This window comes from Ursus maritimus, unplaced genomic scaffold (genome assembly GCF_017311325.1).
Source record: "Ursus maritimus isolate PB19 unplaced genomic scaffold, ASM1731132v1 scaffold_19, whole genome shotgun sequence".
Classification (NCBI taxonomy): domain Eukaryota; kingdom Metazoa; phylum Chordata; class Mammalia; order Carnivora; family Ursidae; genus Ursus; species Ursus maritimus.
In genome coordinates this window covers 55,897,055-55,919,010 of record NW_024424341.1, presented here as the reverse complement: position 1 = coordinate 55,919,010, position 21,956 = coordinate 55,897,055, and the positions used below count along the sequence as shown (strand labels likewise).

The window sequence follows — 21,956 nt, the reverse complement described above, 5'->3', positions numbered from 1 at the left end:
CGGTGGGAACTACGATTGGCTTATGTGAGTCACGTGGTATGTCGTAGAGCGCCCCAGGAAGCGTGGAGTGGCCTACGCGGAAGTATGCGCAAGCGTTGAAGCATCGCGTCGCCGATTGGCGGCCTTGAGTCACGGGGCGGTGTGCGGCGGCAGGCAAGGGCGTGGCCGGCAGGGCGCGCGCCTCCCTACCAGCCCGCTGGTTGGCCGACGCACATCACATGGTGCCGGGCAGCGGGCGGCGCGCACCGGTGCGACGTCAACGCAGCCCTCTAAGCTCCCCCGACCTGTCTACCGCGGCCGGGCCTCGGCCGAGTGCCCCGTGGGCCCGGGTAGGGCCGTTTGCTGAGTATTTTTGAGGCCGCCATGGACAACTCCGGGAAAGAAGCGGAGGCGATGGCGCTGCTGGCCGAGGCGGAGCGCAAAGTGAAGAACTCTCAGTCCTTCTTCTCGGGCCTCTTTGGGTGAGAACCGCGCCGAGGGGTCGGCTGGGACCTACGCTGGGAGGACGAAGGAGTCATGGCCTGAAGCAGCGGAGTAGAGTCGCACAGCTCGAGCCTAGAGAATGGAGGGGATTCCGGGAGGAGGTGCCGTGATCTAAAGTAGCAGAGCGGACACAGGCTAAGGGCAGGGGGCCCGGGCAGTGTCAACACGGCTGGAGGAGAGACAGTCTGAGGTTTTGGGAGGGCCCTGGGCTGAGGGCACCCAAACCGAGGCCACACCGTCCTGAGGCGGTAAGGGGACCCAGGCTGAAGATGGGCCAAGAGGCCGGAGGAGAACCTAGGCCGAGGCAACACGGTCTGAGGCCTCGAAGGGGATCGGCCTGGGAGAGAGGCCAGGTCAAGGAGTCTTTTGGAGTTCTAGGAGAATCTATCTGAAGGATTTCTGATGGGTACGGTGGGACCTGGGACTAAGTCACCGGCCTTGCGGATTGACCTTTCCAAGGCGCACCGCAGTGGTTTTGCATGAGCTTTGGGCGATGAGGGTGAGGGGGTCAGGGCTAAGGTGATCCTGGGAGTGATGAGCCCAAGTCTGCGGTGTGTGAGGGTGCGCGAGAGAAAGCTGCATGAACTGGAGAAAGGGCTTGGACTTGAGGTGCTGGAGAACATTGAGGATTTTAGTGGGGGGCGTCTTAGTCTGTCTGGGACTCTATGACAAGGTGCCCTAGGACAGGTGGCTTATAAACATCAGAAATTTATCTCTAACAATTGGGAGGCTGGAAGTCCAAGATCAGGGTGCTGGCAGATTTTGTGTCTGGTGAGGGCCTGGTTTCTCATAGGGGATTTGTCACTGTGCCCTCGCATTGTGGAAGCGGGGATCTAGCGCTCTGGAGTCTCTCTTATAAAGTCACTTATCCCAGTCAGGAGGGCTCAGCCTCATGACCTAATCACTTCCCAAAGGCCCCCATCTCCTAATACCATCATCTTGGAGGTTAGGATCTTGACACATGAATCTCGAGAGGACACATTCAGTCCATAACAGGGCCACTCTTGGAGGGTTCCCATTTGCCTTTTAGAAAGGACTGCGGCAGCTGGTGTGGGGGAGAGTGAAGGCAGTGACGGTAGTAATACCCGATAATATTCATTAAGTCCTCTGATTCTGAGTCAGACCTGGGCCAGGCACTTTACCCGTGTCCTTGCATTGAATCCTCATAACATCCCTGTGAAGGTGGACAGATTTACTTGCCTGATTCCTCAGTAAGTGGGAGACCTGGGCCTTTCTCATCCCAGAGCTGTCTTGCTGCCACACTCATTTCTCCCTGAGACTTGTGCCCATTTCTGGACACTACACTTAGGAAGGATGCTGGCAGACTTCGGTGTCTTAGGGGGCTCCCACCCTGTAATTCCCCCCCACCCCCCGCCGCCCTACATGGCACTTTTCTCCAGACGTTCGAGAAAAAGAGCCAGTGTGTTCATCCCAGTCCCTTACAGCTCCAAAAGCAGTTGAGATGGTGCTGAGAGGGGAGTGGGCAAGGCGAGAGCAGAGGGCAGAGGTACTGACGGGAGCCTGTCTGTCTGAGAGCAGGGAGGATAGCGACAAGTCAGCCCAGACGACGACTCTTGGCCAGCAACCACTCCTGGCACCTCACCTCTGAAGCTGGGGTTTCATGTGTTCAGCATTTCACAGCTGCTTTTTCTTAAGGCCCCCAGTGGCTTCGGGGACCGAAGAAGAGAGTGTTGGGGCTCAGCTTGTCTCTCATGTTTTTCCCTCCCCTTTCAGAAACAGTGATAACATTCCAAACTAGTCACTGTCCAAGTAGGGTAGCTCCCACCTGGGATCCGGGGCAAGCCCTGTCCTTGGATGTTAGGGCCTTCTTTGTTCTTCACTGTTTCTGGGCTGCCAGACACTAGAGGGCTTTGGGGCACCAGCAGCCCGTGAGGGAGTTGGTACCAGCCAGTTAGTAGATCAGAACTACTTGTATACCTTCCCTCTGGCTCCTTCCTCCTCCCTCAAGTCCCCAGCCAGAGCACATGCACCTGGGGCGGGGAGCCCAGACTTCTCACTGGAAGCAAAAAGATGGAGAGTTCCTGAGTGAAGCACAGTGAAACCTCAGAAAAGGGGGTACGCTTTCTTCTTCCTGCTCCAAGGCTTCAGATGAATCCAGAAACTTCCCTGCTGTGCCCCCTCTGGCATGGTACAAGTTCTAAGCGGTGGTTGTGTTCCCTGGGGCTGGTCCTTGTCCCTGACACCTCCACCGTTGCCCCCCATCCCCTGCCTACTGACATCCAAGACAAAAACTTTTCTGCTTGGATACCAACGTTGATAGGAAGTTTCTGTGTCTGTGAAATGAAAATCATAGTAATAGCTACTTCACGGGGTGGTCCTAAAGAGTCACAGAGAACGTGCTTGTGAAGTGAGCACGCGGCCCTGACCCTGGTAAGTGTTGTACTCACTGTTATTATTAAGTACTGTCACTGGAAGTTGGGCGGGAGGTGCTGGACCAATGGAGATGATAGGGTGTTGTGTAGACCAAGAGCACGTCCCCAAAGATGGAATGTTGACCGATCAGTTCCTGTTTAAACTGCCTGTAGGCACCAGGGAGCCCCGGGAGCCCTGGAGGCTGGCTTTTGTAGGGGAAGAATGGCTGTGCCGTTCTGGGTATCGGGCCTTAGCCAAGCCCAGTGTGGGAGCTGCGGCTTCCCACTGTGCCTTGGACCCCCCCTCCCTCTGCAGAGCCTGCACGAGGCCTGGCCCGCCTCGTTCCAGTGGGCGCTGCGGCCCCTCAGAGCGCCCTGCCAGCTGCTGGCCTCTGCAGCTGAAAACTCGGGTGTCCCTTGGCCAGGCTCAGAGTGGAGTCCTTCCCGAGGGGATGCAAGGTTTGGGGGTACTCCGGCCATCAGTTTGCTGCAGTCCCAGGGTTCTGCCTTTCTCGATGGAGGGGACTTTGCTGCCCGGTTGTGCAGAACTTCCAGGGCTCCTGTTTGGGGCAGGACAGCTGAGAGGCCGAGGTTTTCTGGAAACATCTATTAAGGGAAGGAAATGCGTTCAGTTCTTGGGCTGTAGTGAAATCATCTTGTTGGGGTGCAGAGGGGCATCAGTAGGAGAACTAGAGGAGTTTCCCCCCCGCCCCCCGCCGTGCATAGGCGTGGCCTCCTGCCATTGAGCTTAAGGTCAGGAAGGCAGTGGCCTGTGAATAAGCATTGTCAGCAGGATGAGTAAGGGGGGTGGGGAGGCTGGAGGCCCAGGGCTCTGTGGAAATCAGAGGAGGGTGCCACTTTAACCAACCTGGGGGCAGGTGAGGTAAAGCTCACACTGAGATTGGAAATAGGTAAACATTTCTAGAACGTGCTCTCTCTGCCAGCCTGATAAGAGCCAAGCTGAGCCCCTGCCGTGGGGCAGGCACTCTCCCAGGTGCTACCTGCGAGATTGCGAGAGCCTCCAGCAACCCCACCAGGTATGGCGTCCTCCCCCACCTGCCCCCCGCCGTGACAGAGGGACCCAGGGCACGCGAGCCATGAGCCCGCATTTGAGTCCAGGCCTAACTACAGTCCCCGATTTTTCCACCACCTCACGTGATTCTAGAATTCCCCTTGCCAGGTGGCTGGCAGCCCTCGGAGCGTGTTTCTCCTCCTTCATATAATAGCAGCCGTTTGAGCACCTGTTCTGTTCTACCCTGTGTGCCAGGTATGGCACAGGCGTCATCTCTAATCCCCACAGGGCCGCTTCCCACATCGGGTTCCTTGTCTCCATTTTACAGGTAAAGCGACAGAGGCTCTGCGATTGCTAGCCCAAGTTCACGCCGTTATCAGAGTGCCTGAAACTGGTCTCAGCCTAGGTCCCTTGGCCCCCAGGTCCATTCTGTTTCTTGCCCGTTACAGACATGTCACAAGAGTGACCCGTGATGGTTGCAGAACCCGGCGGTTAGCACGTAACATTATCCTTTCATCTTTCTTGGGGCCTGTGTGCACACCGTGGGGGCCCAGGCCCTGCCCTGCAGGTGCTCATAGCCATTAGGCCGGGGTGGGGGGAGGCGGTGAAGGGCTTAGCCTTGCAGGTGGGCAGGAGGAGAAGCCAGGGGATCCCGCAGCTCTGGCCGTGACAGCTCGGTGCCGTCAGCGGAGGAGCAGGGCCCGGTGGCCTCCCGCTCCCCGTGCCAGGTGGACCTTCGCGTTCTCTGACGTTCCTTCCGCCTGCAGCACTGATGGGAGCTTCCGTGGGGGGCTGGTTTAACGACTACCTCCCTCGCTTAGAGGCAGCTCAGCACGGCTCCAGCAGAGAGCAGCGTCTGCTCGTCAGGTGAGGGAAATCTGCACAGTGTTGGCTGTTTAATCTAGAGCAGAGGCAAGAGCAGGCAGGGACCTTGTCCACCTTCTCGTTTTCCAGAAGACCCTTGGACGTGGGAAAGGAAGCCTCTCAGATGACTGAGTGAGTGAGACGCAAGGCAGGACTTGATCTCCAGGCCCGAGTCCTGTTTCTGGGCGCTGCCACGTTCTGGCAGTGTGAGTGTGGGCAGGCCCCTTAACCCCTCTGAGTCCCAGCTTCCGCCTCAGTGAAGCAGGGGTACTACCCAAAGCATTACTGTATGGAACCCTGCGCCCCTACCAGGCCATTCTAATCACATAATGGAGGTGTGTAGAATGTGAGACACGGTAAGGGTGGGACAGGCCCTGGGGTCCCTTCTTCCCCATCCGGGACACTGGCTGGAGAAACTGAGGACAGGACTGAGGGGCGGTGGCTGTGGGCCTCCGGGGGCACAGGAGAGTCAGGGAGGGTCGAGGACCTACGACGGGAGTTATTCCATCCGCCCTGCCCTTTGCGGCCCTTAGGAGAGTGCAGGTGGGCCGGGTGGCGTGTTTCTGGGAGCCAGGAAGTGCCCAGGGGGTGGAGGAAGGAGCGAGGGAGGCAGAGACTCTGCCCTGCAGACCCCCCTGGCCCGGGGCCCGCTGGGCCCGTCTGTGCATCACTGGCACCGCACACGCCTCTCCATATGGCAGTCGCTGGAGGTTGGTGGCTGTGCCTGGGAGCCCTAAGACTGCTTCCTCTGCCTGGGGAGGGGGCAGAAAGCAGAGCTGAGTGGGTAATTATAGACAGCCCTGTACCAGGCTGGCCCAAACCAGTTCCCTCTATTCCTGGCATGACTCGGAGCCGGAGCCTCGGGATGGGGAGAGCTAAGCAGAGGCAGCTCGGGGGAGGTCAGTGGGGGAGGGACAGTCAGCTGTCGCATGTGCTGCCACTGGGCTCTTCAGGAGAAGCAGGCCCAACTAGCTTTTCTGGATCTCCTGCAGGAGGCACTGGAGGAGGCCTGGTTTCTTCCCCGAAGGGAGTTTGCCACCCTATGATGAGTGCTCTGAGCAACCCTGACCTCGGGGAAAAGTCCTGTCATAAACTCTGCAGGTTTACACTGTAGGGAGGCAGCTTGGTAGAGCACCGAAGCTGGGGAATTCTTCCTTCTGGTCACTCTCCCTGCCAGAAACCTCCCTGTTATGTTATCATAGGGCCTCACCCCTTCCCCTGGCCTCCAGCCTGGGGCTCCCCCACCTGCCTCTCCGGCCTCATTTCCTACCCCTCCCTGCACTGCAGCCAGCCTGGCCCTCGGCTGTTCCTTGAACTGGCCACGCTTGTTTCTGTCCTAGGGCCTTTGCACATGCTGTGACTGCTCTCTGGGAATGCTCTTCCCTCTTTCTGTCCGTAGCTCCTTAGTCATCTCTGAGGACTGGCCTTGAATCTCACATCCTCACAGCGGCGACCACGACCTGCCCATCCAGAGAGGCCCCTGCTCCCCCAGTCCCTCCAGTGCTTACTCACTCTGAAGTCGTCTTGCTGATTTCCTGTTTACTGAGGGCCAGGTCCTTCTCCTCGGTTTACTGCTATTATCTGCAGTGTTTGGCACATAATAAGTGCTCAGATTTGTTCCCCAGGTGCATAAGTGGCTGTGGGAAGGGCCTCTGTTGCAAGATCTGCCAGTGACCTGAGGCAAGTCACTTGTCCCCTCTGGGGACTTCCATCCCTTGAAGAAGAGGATGGAACTCCAGAGATTCCCCTGTCATCGCCTGGCATGGAAATGGCCAGGACCCAAGTCCTGAGAGGAGGGAGGAGGCAGGCCTGAGCAGACACTAATCCCTCCGGTTTCCCCACTCCGCAGTTAGAACCATTGACCCAGTGCAGAGCTGGCCTGGGATCACAGAATTTCAGCCCGGCAGCTGACAGCCTTTGTGTTCTGTGTTCACTCTGTCCCACTGAGCTGAAACAAACCAGCTGGGGCCGACTCTGTTCATTGTTGATCACCCCGCTTTGGGCCTCTCGGTGGGACGAGTTTTTTTCAGAGAATGGCTGCATCTGGATAGGACTTCGTTGTTCCCACAAAGAAGGGAAGGATGAGCTAGGCGATCCATGGCACAGGGAGACAGGATTTCAGTCTGTGAACACATCCATCCCCTTTAAGTCAGAGAACATTCTAGAGAAGGTCCCCCAGAGGATTTTTGTAGCTAGGCCCCAAAGGCCCCTACCACCTGTGCAAGTTCCTCACCCCTCCAAGGCCAGGAGTGGGTTCTAGAGAAGTCACTCCAGGCAGGACCCCCAAGCCCAAGGTGTGTTGAGCCCGCTGGGGCGAAGCTGGCCAGGGAAGACCCTGGGAGCTGGGGGGCCACTTCCCGTGGAAGAGCAGCGGCTAGGGAGGGGAGACAGCATCAGCACGGCCCCAGAAGGCAGAGATTTGTCGTCTGAAGAAGCAGCTCACCTCTGGTGGAATTCCAGTCCTAGACAGACAGACAGCCTGCCCTGGGGTGTATTTACCAAGGAAATAGCCTGACTCGGAAGACGTCACTGGTGGCCACTTTCCAAGTGGTGGGTCTAGATCAGCTTTTTCCTCCCCAGCTCACCTGAGCTCTCTGAATCGCCTGGGCCCATTGTTTAAAAAGCCTGATTCCAGGCCCCACCCAGACCTACTGAGTGAAATCCTCCTGGGAGGGTGGCCAGGGGGACTGGTGTGATTATTCTAACTAGCAGCTCCTGTGATTCAAAGGACGGGACCGAAGGAAGGAGCGCTGTGAACACGACTCCCAGAACTACCCTGGAGGCCCTCCACAGCCACAGCTGGGGCTGGCCGCTTTCCAGGGCCACTGGACATGGGTCAGGGGGGGACAGGAGCGATGATTTGTGTGGCTCTTTATTGGAAAATACCTCTCTGTTCTCCCCGTTCGACACAAAACACTGACTGATGTCAGCGAAGAGAGAATCTGAAATCCATTTGGGGGAACTCATCGCGTGGGGTTTTTTTCTCCTGGTTTCTTTGGGCCATGGGAGTTTGAACAGTTGCGGAGGCCACAGACCTCACGAACTGAGGCGGGTTGCATTCTTGGAGGTGGAAGGACAGAAGCATGGCAGGGACTCACGAGGTGCTCATGGAGGTCTCCCCCCCCCTGCAATTCAGAAAAAGCTTCCTGTGTACTGCTTGGAGACCGGGAGGGCAGAGCAAAGCTGCCCGAACGGAATGCTCTTTATTTATTCATTTATTTTAAACGTATTCCTCCGTATGTCTCAGGCGCCTACTCTTGCACGGTAAGTTTGGTTTTGCCATTTTAAATAATTCTGCACTGAACATCCTTATACCTTTTCTGATTAGTTTCTTGGGGTAGACTGCTAGAAATGTAGTTCATTGCTGGACCACAGAACCAAATGTAAATCCTGATATTTAAAAAGATTTAGATATATCTTTTATATGTTCTATATTATTACGTTTTAGCAGATAAAATAGGCAGAAGATAGAAAAATTCAGACAGTACAAACGAGAAGTGTATGGTAATGCAGTCTTGTCTCTCGCACCTGGCCCCCCAGTTCTGTAGACCCTACTTTAGAGGGAAAAAGGCTGTGACTGGTTTTTTGGGTCCATCTGCTCCGTCCTGAATTAGTAACGGCACGCTTGTAGGGTCGAGAGGTCTTCCCTGAACATCTGCAGTGTGCAGGGCACGGGCTTAAGGCATTGGGAAATGGACCAGGCATCCAGAGCTGGGCTCCCCCAGAATGCTTTGTGGGGAGTGGGGCGGTGGGGGAATTTGCATAGAGCCTGGGAACCAGTGTTCACTGAGCAGAAGTGGAAAAGCCCGTCAGAGGCCGGGCTCACGGGGAGGTTCGGAAGTCTTCTCCCTCCCCAGCCCAGTCCTGCTGAGTGGGGGTGACCCAGGCCTCCCCGGGGGGGCCCAGGCAGCCTGCCTCAAGTGTGCCTTTGTGTGGAGGGAGCGGGGGCCACAGGCTCGGTCTCCCCTGAGCCCTCAGCAGAGGCCTGGGCCGTAGTGGGCTTCCCAGGGGCCTTATGGGGGTTGAGGGCACGTAGCTCCACTGTCCCCAGGACAGAACGCTGGCTTGCTCCTCACTAGCAGATGAGCGCGTCTCATCTCCTTTTCCCTTCTTTCCCCAGAGGCTCATCTAAAATAGAGGAAGCATGTGAGATCTACACCAGAGCAGCAAACATGTTCAAAATGGCCAAAAACTGGAGTGGTATGTGATCTCCGCTAGAACCCCTTCGTGCTCCTTTCTCCTCTCTTCCCTCAGCTTCCAATCCTGGAGGCCTGGTCCGGGACCGCCTTGCAGCCCCCCATCTCTCTATGCCATCTCTGGCACCGGAATCCCATCGGTCTGCCATTAGCTCGCTTCGAGCCCACTGGGTTATTTTACTTGGGTCACGGGCTCTTGGCGAGAGGACTGTCCGGATAAGGATAGATTATTGAATCCAGATAGCTCTTAGAGGGGTTGCTCCTTAAACTCAGAATGTGAAGTTTCCCTGGAAACTCCTCCCTAGTGCCTCGATCAGGTCTGAATTCTAGGCCTGGGGGACCATTCCAGTGGTTCCAATAGTCGCTTTAACCACTAACCATTTATCAAGTGCTCCCCTAAGTGCCGAGCACACGCACTGAATTGAATCATCACGGCAGCTCTGTGAGGGGCGCTACCGTTAGTAGCCCCCGTTGTTGGAAACCGAGGCTTGGCTGAGCCCCGGGCCTGGAGCGCCACCACTAGTGAGGGACCGAACCAGAATTCAGAAGGCAGAGCTCTGGCGCTGGAGCAGGGTGCTCGACCTGCCCGTGTGTGGCTTCAGGACCTTTGCAGCCGGAGTGACTTCGGTTCACGGCATGGCTCAGGCTGGCCGTGTGACCCTGGGCAGGTTACTTCCCGATCTGATTCCTCCTCAGTCCGACAGCAGTCCCACCCCTGTGAGGCCACAGTGGGGACTCGCACACAGTGTCACCAGCGTCACATACTTCTGCAAGGGCCTCCACCCAGCAGAGGGCAGGCCGGGTCACGCGCCTCCCGAGACGCTCGCTACCTGTGTCAATGGGCAGAGCGAGACCAGAGTTGCGGCTGCTCTGACTTGGCTTCGAGGTTGTGGTCAGACTCTGGCAAGGCTGGCGCTTGGCCGGCTCCACCAAGCAGAGGTGGGCAGGCAGGGAGGGGCTCCTAGAGGTCAGAGAGGCCAGAAGAGCTGGCCGGGAGCTGCCCGAGGGCCTGCAGGAGAGCTTTGCTCATCGGTGGCTGATTCCATGACACGGCCTCAAGCCTCAGCACTGAATCAAGGAAATCGAGCAAAGACAGGTATGGGACCCAGGGAGGAACTTTCTGACCGGAGGGAGACACAGCCTGGAATGGGACCCTGGAGGCAGAGTGTGGAGGCCCAGGGTGAGACGGAGTCTTCTCGTTTTCTGAGAACGCTTTTGGTTTCCTGGAAACTAGAAGGGTTTTTCTGAGCTTTCGCCGAATATATTGTGCGCACAGCCACATGCCCTGTGTAATTTCATGCTCGCAAACTAAGAAGGTGCCATTAGAGAAAGAATATTTCTCCATCACAGAGAGGTTGCTTTGCACCTAAAATTTGTTACTTCCTCCCCACCTATTCAAACAAAAATCCTGGGCCGTGTTTCGTTTTTCTCCCAACGACACTGCTTTTCTGGAAAGTTTGTGCTCACGTTTGAGCCCTTAAAAATAATAAATCACACATGGAAACTGGGCTGCTTTGTCTTTCCTGATGAAGTTCCAGGAGGGGGTCAGCTCAGGAATTCTGTGATTCCGATGCGGCTGGAGGAGGGTGGAGGGCAGCGGAGCCTCGGGTGGAGGCTGGCCGAGCTGCTGGTGGGCCTTGGAGCTTCCGGTTAGGACAGTCCCACCCCTGCTCTCCAGCCGTGGAGGAGGAGTGATGCCATGGTCTCCTGCAAGCCGCAAGGCAGTTGAGACAGATGGGTGACCACAGTGGCTTGGGAGCAGCACAGGATGACAGCATGCAGCCAAGTACAGGACAGACGGGGCTTCCCCTGTGGTCTGCACCGCCCTCTGCCCATGGGCACTTGTCCCCATGCCCTCGAGTTCCTGCTGTCCCACGGGGCCACTGCTGGGATTAGCTGGGGATCGTGTCTATATCCTGCAAAGCCCCTGGCCCTGTCTGCCTTCTCCTTGGATCTTTAGAAGCGGGTGGCCCCGGAAATGCTGGCAAAGGCTGGGGTTAAGGCTGTGGGATAGCTGGGGTCAGGAGGCCTGAGGCTGAGGCCTTCATACACCACCCCCACCCCACCCCCCGCGCCAGTCCCTTCTTCGCTCTGGCCCCCTCTGCATTCCCGAGAGCCACCTCCCAGGGCAGCTTCGGAGCAGCTTCCAACAAGCAGAGCTCCACTAAGGCTGAGCTCGCTCTTTTCTGTTCCAGCTGCCGGAAGTGCGTTCTGCCAGGCAGCCCAGCTGCACCTGCAGCTCCAGAGCAAACACGATGCGGCCACCTGCTTTGTGGATGCCGGCAACGCATTCAAGAAAGCTGACCCCCAAGGTGAGCCTCGGCGGGGCCCCGGGGCCAGTCTGAGCACTCTTGCAGAGAAGTCCTCCGGTTTCCGTGAGGCTCCGGTCTCTTCCAGGGGCCGCCGCACGCGCCACAGGCTGGCAGGGAGACACTTGCGCTCGAACTTCAGAATTGGCTCCCTTCCGGTTGGCATTTGCATCCCGCTCCAAGCCTCCGCCTCCCCCCTGCTACTTTGCGTGCGCCGCTGAGCGCTTCCCCCCCCCCAGCCCGGGAGCATTTGGGAGTGGGAGTTACATTGCAGACCCACCGCATGCCAAGGAGAGGGGAAAATCTGTTCTGTTGTCAGAATTAACATGCAGAAGGGGGGTGGGAGGGGGTTCTGAGACCAGCCAGGTAGGAGTTGCTGCCGAAAAAGGAGCGGAAATTATCCTAACCTGGCTTCCCTACACCCTGGGGGGGAAATCAGAACAGCGCCCAAGACGGGAGTTGCCAGAGAACAAGTTACTTAAAATGAGGGCGTGTTGGGGAGAGAAGCCCGGTTTGGGACTGACTCATGGCAAGAAAACGATTTGTCCCACTGGGCTCGTCCCAAAGCAGAAGCACAGCCCAGTGGGTACCAGAATTTTGGGTCTCAGAGCTGGAATTTTAATTTCTGTTTCTCATCTTGGTGCCAGACACAGGTTGCTGAGTTTTTAATTTTAGCAAGCAAAGATACTTTTTTTAGGTGACCATCTATTGTTACTATTCTCTCATGAGAACAGGCACTATGTGAATGTTTCAAGAAAAAAAAAACCCAAAAAGGAGTTGCCTTATCTTGGAACGCAGACCTGCCCTTTCCAAGAGAGGCCAGTTGGCCGCCGGGCCCCGAGGTGTTGGCGAGGCTCGGCGAGCACCATTCCCGCCCCGGTGCTGGGGAGTGGTTGGCAGATCCGTTGCCTCGACCAGGGACCTGTCGTTCCCAGGCAGGGGTTGGGTGTCTGTGTCCCCAGACGTGACCAGTCACTGCTGCATAGCTGGGTGTCTCACAGAGGGAGGCCCAGGCTCGGCGAGAACCAGAGGGGAGGCCCTGTGGTGGGGTGGGCCGCAGCAGGCCGCGTGGGCGATGGGATGAGGACCCAGGGCAGCCTCGAATCACCCAGGGATGTCTGTCCAATGCCCCCCCTCCCCCCGCCCAGCCTTCCCTCTGCTCCCTGGGGAACTGGTCTTCCTGGAGCTGCCGCCCCAGCATCTGTGATGTTCAGCTGTTCCTCCGGAGTGACCGGAAGGACTCGTTTCTGGGGCAGGAGTCCAGTGCCAGGCTTCATGACACGTGCGTGGCGCCGTGGGCTCTTTAAACAAACCCCAGCGCTTCCCTTGGACAGGCCCCCACCCGGCTCTGTGATGTCGCGTCCTTAGTCCTCCAGTGGCTTCTGATCTGAGCTTTTCCAGCTCGAGGCAGGGCTCTGCGAGGGGTGTGTTGGGTGCTGGGGCCTGGGGGGGTGTGTGACCCCAAGCAGGGCCCCAGGAAGCACGGAGGGTAGCAGAGGTGTCCCACGCCAGTGGGAGAGGGGCCGTCATTGGGTCTGCTGCCGTGGCCATTGTGGGGCTCACAGACCAACTTGGTTTCTCCAGGGATCAGCAAGCATGGTTTGCTGCCCTGGGAGCTGATTGGGGGGGGGGGCAGTGGGGGAGGAAGGACCTTTCAGGCAGAAGAGGAGCAGTAATGAGGAGGGGAGCCTAATTGGGGCACAGCCCGGAGCGGGTGCCTTGGCTGGAGGGCCAGGTTCTTGGTGCTGAGCAGGGAGGGGCACTGGAGCAGTGACCCAGCACCGCCACCTCGCGACTCCCCACCCGAATAATGGTTCGTGCAGCGCGGGGCTCAGCACGGTCTCCTGAGTCTAGACCGAGCCTCTTCCCCTGTGACCTCAGGCAGTCGCTCCATCCTTTGGGCCTCCGTTTCCTGGTCTGGAAAGGCAGGGGCCACATGGGGGAGAAAAGCACAGGCTTGGCCAGCACAGCACCTGGCGTGTAATAAATATCTAGTAAGGGGAGGCCCTTGGCTCCCGTCAGAGGCCCGGCCTCCTCCCCTTGGGCACGCGACTTGTAAGACAGAGCTGGGGGGCCCACTCGGAACCCCACCGGGTTTCCCCAAGCAGGTGGCCAGCTCCCTTGGGCCTTGCTGGTCCCCTCGGCTGCCTGGAAGACATCTGTCCGTGTCAGCACCTCCTGCAGGAGTCCTGGAGGGCCCTCCCCGCAAGAGGCAGCTGGTGCCCAGCCCACACGGAAGGCCTGTCAGAGTGCTCTGTCTCTGCGGGTCTGCCTGGCATGGTGGGCCTGGGGGGGGGGGGCATGATGCCCCTAGGTGTCAGTGGTTCCCCGGTTTCCCAGCCTTTGCCAGAGTGACTCCAGCCAGGGAGGCATCTAACCCCAGGCACCAGAGAGCCGGGCCCAGGGCAGCGTGCACCAGTTACTGGTGCCTCCTGCAGACCAGACGCGGCAGCAGCTTCCTTTAACCCAGTCCGCTTCCTTGTGGGACTCTGCCATCTGCCCCCGTTGCACCCAGGAGGGCTGAGTCCCAGGCTTGATGTGGGAAACGGCAGCTGGACCCGGAGGCCGCTCGAGCCCAGTGGGCGGGGAGAGGGCCCTGGGTTGCACGACTCCCAGTGGGCCTGAGCCAGCACCTTCACGCCTCTGGACCGCAGCACCCCCCACCCCGGGCTGGATCTCATCCGGGGGTGCTCTGGCCGCCCATCCGTGGGTGCCTGGTTACTGGAGATAAGCCGGTCGTGTCCCGTGTGTCAGCGGCTTGTCTGCCAGCACTTGCTGGGGTGTCGGCTGGCAGCCTGCCGCTTGGAGGGATGGCTGTCCCCGAGCCAGGAGCAGGCATGAGGGGGACTTAACCCCATGAATCCATGTTGCTGCCTGGGGGGGATCTTCTCCCCCACCCAGCTGCTGCCGCTCCAGGGGCCATGCCTTGCTGACAGCACTCTGGCACCAGCACCTGCAGGCCTGGGGCGGCAGCCGTGAGGGAGCCTGTCCTACCAGAGGAGCTCGCAGCTTCTCCCCCCGGCCTGCTTATCTCACCGGGAGCCGCCTGCGCCGCCCCACCGTGCAGGTGCTGGGTGGGGCTCCCCGTATTCCAGGAGAGGGAGCCAGTAAGTTGCCCTGCTGGCCGCAGCACCCCCCACCCTGGCGTGGAGGCTGAGCAGGGGGGAGATGTGCAGAGGCGGCTCCCTGCAGCCCAGCCAGCTAGCTCCTTACCAGGCTTCTCGTCGTCGTGTTCAACCACCCCCTGGCTGCTTCAATTCACAAATGCTCTCTTTCAAAATGTGTGCGTGTCTTCAAGCGAGACCGTTGCCGGCTACAGTTATTTTTTTTCTGTGTTCTCTCTCTCTGCCTCCTCTTTACCTTGTTTTCTTCTTCTCTGGTGCCCCGGGCTTCCAACTGTCCGCCTCAGAACCCTGACCGAATGCTGTACCGTCTCTGAATCTTTCTGGCATCCCCGGAGGCCTTTCATAACTGGACCAAACCTACTGGCCCTCCCTCCCCCCAGGAGTGCTCACAGACACCCACCTTTCGCATATAAATTTAGGGGGGCTTGTGGACCCCCTGGAGGCCCAGCCACAGGTCTGAGGCTGAGCGCCTCTGTTCACATGTGTCCCATCCCCCGTCCCCCCAGGTAGTGAGACTTTTAGCCCCATAAGAGCAGGCGCCAGCTTCGGCCCTTCTCCGTGGCTTTTCCGCCCAGTGGGCCTGGCTGACTGTGGGGGCCCCGGGGACGGACCAGGAGCCTGCTGGGTGCCCCGGACGGCAGGATGAACTTCCAGCCCCGCCCCAGCTCAAAGCCCACGTCCTGGGTCTGCACCTCCCCCAACACCTTTTCCTCAGAGATGCATTAAAAAAATCCACCCTGAGAGCTCATCTCTGTCTGTTAGAAAATGCCTCCCACTCATGCTGCTCTCTTTCCTCCAAATAACATGTCAAAAAAAAAAAAAAGAAGCCATACCCAGATTTCGGGTCTCGGAAGAGGCGGTACGACAAAGGTAGCTGAACAAAGGTTCTCCTCTCATGGGCCTTCCTGGTGTTTGCTGTGGTGGGGAGACCTGTGGTTTGAGGAGCGGGCGGGTGGCGGAGGGACAAGAGCAGAGGGCTCTGCTGAACGCGGACATGTGGGTAGGAGACAGGGAGATTCCAGCCCGAGGGGCCTGGGTGTCCCGGCATCCAGCCCCCTCCTGCCGTAGACGGAGGCCGGGTAGGTGCAGGGGACATGGTGCAGTGACAAGGTGCCAGAGCCCGGGTGGAACCCTGGGCGCCCCTCAGAGGTCAAGCCTGGCCGCCTCTGGTCCCCCTTCCCCCTTGCCAGCCCCTCTTGTTGGGGAGGGCAGGGCCCTTGTGGGCCTGGCTCCGAACGCCCATGGGAAGCTGGCTGCCTGTGTTCCGTCCCCGGGGTTGCCGGGAGGGTGGTGGCATTGTGGCAGCCCTGGGAGAGACGGCAGCCGTCAGCAGGTCACGGTCTGCACAGTCCACTCCTCTGAGCACATTACCTGGGACTCGGGGATCCCTCCCGCTCCCCGCCCAGCCACGGGAGCACAGCCCGGGCCGCTCCGAGGGCCCAGTGTTCTCCGCAGGCCGCCAGGCGCCCACCCTGCCTCCTCCTTTCCTGGCTTCTGCTGAGATCACTTCTCTTTCTCATCTCTTCTCCTCGCCTCCCTTTTTCTCTCCCCAGAGGCCATTAACTGTTTGATGAGAGCAGTCGAGATCTACACAGACATGGTAAGCGTCGCTGCCCATCCTGTCCCCCTCCTGCCCCACCGTGTTACTGCAGCCTGCCCTCCCCGACTCCGGCACCTAGAGCAGGCGCGAGGGGCAGTGGGAGCTGGGGGAGTCTGGTCACCTGGGCCAGCCCCTGCCCTGCCCCAGGGAGCACCCCCATGACAGGTGAGGCCCAGAGGCGGCTCCGCCAGAGCCAGGGCCAGGGCCCGAGACCCGGCTCAGGCTCCTGTCCACTCTGCTTTTTGGCCCTCACACTCTACCTCTGTCTCGTCGGACCCCTTCCCCAGGCAGGTCCCGGGCCATGCTGGCGTATCGCAGTTAGAACAGCGCTCGCTCTCGTCTGCTGAACCCGGCATTGTCAGCTGGCTCGTTTAATCCTCCCCTGCCACAGCCCCGTGGGGTGGGAACCGTTCTCCCATGTGACCGGGAAGGGGAGCCCAGACAGGCGACGTGACTTGCCCAGGGACACATGCCCACAAACAGGAGTCGCTGAGCCCAGAGCTTCGCCCTTTCCTGATGTCCCTCGGCAGGGCCAGACTGGACGCCTGCTGGGTGCTGGTGGCCCGTGCTCAGCCCCTCTGGGAGCTCCAGGCCTCTTTGGGGAGAGCTGTGCTTGTCTATGGGGGAAGCTAGGGGGTGGGTCTGGAAGGGGGCAGCCTCCACGGCCACACTGGGGGCCAGGGGAGGCCAAGAAAGGCTGTTCCTGCCGCAGTGGGGATGCCTGGCTGTCAGCCTGATTTCTCCAGAGCTTTTACCAGGCGATTCTAGGCTGGTATTTCCACCTCTCTGGGCCATCTGTCAAATGCTTTCCCAGGCCAGGCCCTCCGCCAGGTACACATGCTCCCATTACCTCTGGCGTCGCCTCGTCTGCCTGTGTCCCTTTGGATAGGATGGACATGGAGGCTGAATGTGGAGGGACGTGCCCCGGGTCACCCTGTCAGGGCGGCACTCGGACCCAGGCCTCTCAGTCGAGCTTCCTGTTGAAGGCCTGTGCCCCTCTGGCTCTTGGTACTCTCTTGTGCACACCTCACTGGTACAGCCAAGGGGCAGGGACCCGCCAGCTATGGGGACCTGGAAGGGCAAGGAGGGGCTGGGGTGGGGCACTGGGGACGTCACTCGTCACAGAGGGCCCCTTCCCGTGTCCCACCCAGGGCCGATTCACGATCGCGGCCAAGCACCACATCTCCATCGCCGAGATCTACGAGACAGAGCTAGTGGACATCGAGAAGGTGAGTGGCCGGCGGTGGCCCTGCTTGGCTGATGGTAGGGAAGGACCGCAGCGGCCAGTCCCCTCGGGCTGGGGCGCATCTCTGTTTGGCCTGCTCTGTTTACTTGGGAGCCCTCTGGTGTCTGAGTACTGGAAGAGGGGCGTGGAGCATTGGCAGAACTTGCACGAAGGGCTCAGGGCCAGGCCTGTGGTGAACAGCAGTCGCATTGCCACCTCCTTGCCCTCTGTCCCCTCCCTGTGTCTCCCCCAGGCCATCGCTCACTACGAGCAGTCTGCAGACTACTACAAAGGGGAGGAATCCAACAGGTACGGAGCCATGGGCTCTCCTCCCCCTGCCCTCCCCAGCCCTCAGGCCAGCCACCAGGCCACTCCCGACCTCTGTCTTCTCCGCCCACCCCGCACAGCTCAGCCAACAAGTGTCTGCTGAAGGTGGCCGGTTACGCTGCACAGCTGGAGCAGTATCAGAAGGCCATTGACATCTATGAGCAGGTGGGGACAGGTGGGGCTCCAGGCCCCGCTCTCCGGGAGGGCACTGCCCCATCGTCTGCACCGTGCTCCCTCCCCCTGCCTTCCTCTCCGCTTCCCTCCATCACCTCCCTGGCGCTCCTCCTGTCCTCACTTGGCTAAACCTTTCTCCACCCACGACCCCACACAGTGGCCTCACCCTCTCCCTGCGTGCTTCTCACAGGGAGCTTCCTGGGAGGCCCAGGGTCCCGGAGGGAATGGGAAGAATCACTGAGGTCTGGGGTGGCCAGAGGGAGCTGAGGAGCCTTCAGGAAGGGGGCCAGAAAGTACGGTCCCTTGCACACGGTGGGAGGGGCAGGGAGGGAGCGTCACGTGGGTGTGTGGGCTCCCCTGGGCTGTGTGGGGAGGGCTGGGCGGGCCAGGCTGTCCTGGGGGGTTCAGCTTGGCCAAGAGAAAGGCAGGCAGCTGGCCTTGGAGGAGAGGGGGGCGGGCGCCACCTCTCATGTTCCCGCAGCCTGCCGCCCCTCTGCCCACCGTGTGCCAGCCTCCCGTGGGGCCTGACAGCGGGGCCGCCTCCTCCCCAGCGTCTCGGGCGCCTCATGGGGCCCAGGGACACCTGGCTTCAGCCCTGTGGCAACACCCACCCCCTGTCATTCCCTCGTCCTTAGCTTCCAGCACGCCACTGCCCGACTTCCCTGGGGCTGGTCCTTGGCCTCCCTCCCCTTGGGGTCCCGGGTTAGCAGCGCTTCACCTGGGACACGGACGCGGCTCCTAGCTGGCCCCCAGGTGCCTGGCTGTGACCCTGGCCCTCTGGCTGCCTGCCCCAAGCTTACGGTGCCACCTCCACATGCCCCCAGGTGGGAACCAATGCCATGGACAGCCCCCTCCTCAAGTACAGCGCCAAGGACTACTTCTTCAAGGCGGCCCTCTGCCACTTCTGCATTGACATGCTCAACGCCAAGGTGAGCCGGGGCCCCGTGGGCCCACCCAGAGCTTCCCCCGGCTCCCAGTGAGCACCTGGGAGCATTACATCTATCTTAGGCCAAGTTGCCTCTTCCCTTCAGAAGGGCGAGCCCCTCCCTCATGTCCGCGCCCGACAGGCAGCCGTGGGCAGAAGGTGCTTGCTCTCGCTGCCGTGTCCCATCGCTGGTGTCGCCTGCCCAGTCTCTGCCGCTTTTGAGTTTATCCAGCTCCTGGCTGAGTCAGTGCCAGGCCTTGTTTTCAGTGAGAGCACATTTTGAATCCTTACTGCATCCCTTGAAGTCAGCGTCACTGTCCCTGTTCTACAGAGGAGGACATTGAGGCTGAGACCAGAGACCCTTATTTAAGGCCACATGGCTGGATTCCAGATCTTTCTGACTCCCAGTGTCATGATCTGAAGCATAGCGTGCATGCCCACACCACCCATTTTCAGGGCTTCTTGGCAAAGGGGGGGGGGTCAGTGCTGGTGAGGGGGTGGGGAACGGTCGGGGGAGGAGCTGGAGTTTTCCAGGGTGCAGTGTTGCCGGGCCCTCCAGCCACCCTGTCCTCCGCCACACAGTGTGTCTTATTGCCACTGCCACCCCTGCTCCTGTTGTGGGTAAGAGCTCGGGCTCTGGCGTTGGGCCCGTTCGCATCCCTTCACGTACCCTGTCCCCTGAGCAGGTCATTGTGTGTTTCCCCACTTTCAGAATGGGGGTCACCATCATTCGACCCTCCCTGGGTCCACATGATGGTTAAATGTGCGAAGCGCCCAGCACCAGTCCTGGCACGTAGCGTGGGCTCCTATGAGGCAGCTGGTATTTGCCCCTTACCCTGGGCACCGGCCTGGGAGAGCCTACCACCCCCCCCCGCTTCATCCCCACAAGCTGTCTCTGCAGCCAGGCCTGGCTGGGCACAGCCCCGTGGAGGTGCCCGCCAGGCGCAGAGCCAGGTGACAGTGGAAGCTGGGGGGTGGGCACAGAGCACGGACTTGGAGCCAGGCGTCTCAGATCCCCTTGGCTGCCAGGCTGGTGGCTCTGATGGCCCATCTTCATTAGCTTGTCCCCTTCCTTCCTCCCACCCTCACGATGTCCAGCTTGCTGTCCAGAAGTACGAGGAGCTGTTCCCTGCGTTCTCTGGTTCCCGAGAGTGCACGCTGATGAAAGTGAGTGTAGGGCGCTCCGCCGCCCTCCCCCTGGCCTTTCCCTGCCTCTGGGCCTGGAGGGCTCCGCCAGGACTGGGGGGGGGGGAGCCAGAGCCTTGGGCTCTGGTTACTATAATCACCAAGGTGTGTACAGTGGTTCTTAAGGGTCTCTGGTTTTTGTTCTGTTTTCCTCCTCCTCTCATTTGGGGCTCCATAGGCTTAGGTGGTGATGGAGGTGGGGACAGAGCCGGGAGGCTGTGTGATCTCTCACACGAGCGCACACGCACACACATGCACGGGGCAGGGGTGAAACAGCCCCTTACTCCCTCTCCAGCACGGGAGCCCCCTGACCTCCAGCCCCCGGGTGGTGTATGTGTGGGTCTAATCCAGGTCAGGCCTCAGGCCAGCCTTGGCCCCTGACCCCTGCCTGCCTGCCATTTCCTTGCAGAAATTGTTAGATGCCCATGAGGAACAGAACGTTGACAGCTACACTGAGGCGGTGAGTGGCTGGGGTGAGGGCAGGGGGCGCCCTTCTCAGACACACTCTGCTGTGAATCCCACCCTTTCTCCAGCCCCGGCCCTGGGTGTGAATTGCTTTCTCCAGTCACCCCAGAATCCTCACGGGGAGCCCCAGGGGTACAGGAGGTGTTCTCCCCATATTAGAGATGATGGCACTAGGGTGAGGTGAGGAGACTCCTCGGCCCCTTGCAGGCAGAGCTGGGATGCAGACCCGTGTCTGTCTGTCTTTCCCTGAAGGCCAAGGTCTTTGCACCAGTGAGTGCCCCCAGTGAGCAGTAGGGAGGAGCGCGGATGGAGGGAGATGAGTCATGGAAGGGCCCCCCGTTCCAGCACCAGCTTCCATGATAGAACTGCCCGCAGACGTGTTTCTCCCTTTCCTTACTCTCTTCTGAACAGTCTGGAAGTTGGTTGGGCCCAGGTCAGGACCTAATCCAGTCATCTAGACTGCATCTGTCAGCTGTGTCTCCTGGGTGCCCCTCAGGAATCCTACACCACAAGCGATGACAGAGACCAAAGTCCCTCTGGTCCATCCTGCCCCGGGCGGCGGGTGGGATGTCAGGGTGCTCAGCCACGGAGAAGGGAGAAGCGGGGCCACAGCACAGTAACAGGGCGCGGATTCTCTCTCTGGCCCGCGTGCCCGTGGCTTGGAACAGGCCTTCACAGCTCCAGGCCTGTTTCCCACCCATCAAACAAGGAAGCTGGACCACTTAATGCGGGAGCATCTTTTCTTTTCCCCAAGGCAGCCTTAGAGGGGGCCCCCTCCCTCTGCTCCTCCTCAGGGAGGCTGGGACACATGTAGAGAATTTGGGGACCAGAGACTGTGGGACTGGGGACAAGGATGGAGCCAGGGCCAGGTGTGGGACCAGCCCCCCCATTACCTCCCCCTCCCCCTCCCCGTGCATCCCAGGTGAAGGAGTACGACGCCATTTCCCGGCTGGACCAGTGGCTCACCACCATGCTGCTTCGCATCAAGAAGACGATCCAGGGGGATGAGGAGGACCTGCGTTAAGCCCCACCCAGCCCCCCGGCGCCTGTCTTCCTGCCCCGTCTTCTCTACCCCCGCGCCCCTCCAGCGCGTGAGCCCAGAGAGAGAGGTGGGGCCGAGACCTTGGCTGTGAGACCTTCCCTCCCTTCCCGCAGAGGAGTCTCCCCAAGCCACAGTGCGGGCTCAGGCCTGCTTCGGGGCCCCTGAGGCCGGGCCTGCTGGCCGGACAGTCCCCCTCTGATCTTGCTGCATCCCCCGCCTCCTGCCCATTTATTTAAGCCCCTCAAAGGTGCCCCTTCTTTGGCCCAAAACACAGACTTTTTGACACAGACCTATTTGCTGTGGGTGCTGCCAGGGGTGGGGGTCAGCATCTGGTCCCCCATCTCCTGACCAGCTGAGGCACGAGGCTGGTTTCCGTCGGCCCCATTTGTCCTCCAGCCGAGCTCTGAGCACATGTAGCCGCTGAGATTTGCTCTCGCCGTGGGGGTGGGCTCCTTCCCCTTCAGTGCTGGGAACCCCACCCCACCCCCAGCCTCCTGCAGCCCTGACCTCTCAGGACAGACCGCAGACCCTGGAGCTCAGAGGGTCATCCCTGCACCCACCCCTACATCTGCTCCTTCCCTAGTGCTTTGAGGTTTTGTGGTCGGAAGCTGCAGCTGGCCTAAGAAAGAAAATAAAAAAGAACACTTTGCAT

General features: G+C 59.8%; 1 protein-coding gene across 1 annotated transcript; it reads left to right on the top strand.

The window, feature by feature from the left end:
- The first annotated feature begins 220 nt into the window (after positions 1-220).
- Positions 221-21,953, top strand: NAPA (NSF attachment protein alpha). The gene is made up of 11 exons (XM_008684493.2): positions 221-461; positions 8,852-8,931; positions 11,123-11,239; positions 15,915-15,961; positions 17,113-17,190; positions 17,440-17,495; positions 17,594-17,678; positions 18,512-18,616; positions 19,711-19,779; positions 20,207-20,257; positions 21,185-21,953. Exons 1-11 carry the CDS (start codon positions 364-366, stop codon positions 21,284-21,286), a joined length of 888 nt encoding a protein of 295 aa, XP_008682715.1. The 5' UTR covers positions 221-363; the 3' UTR covers positions 21,287-21,953.
- Positions 21,954-21,956: the final 3 nt, after the last annotated feature.

Excerpts from the sequence above, each read along its gene's own strand:
- NAPA (XM_008684493.2), top strand. The coding sequence starts at position 364 with ATGGACAACTCCGGGAAAGAAGCGGAGGCGATGGCGCTGCTGGCCGAG. Across the intron at positions 17,191-17,439 it reads AGCTAGTGGACATCGAGAAG|GCCATCGCTCACTACGAGCA; the intron begins GTGAGTGGCCGG and ends TGTCTCCCCCAG. Across the intron at positions 17,679-18,511 it reads CCATTGACATCTATGAGCAG|GTGGGAACCAATGCCATGGA; the intron begins GTGGGGACAGGT and ends ACATGCCCCCAG.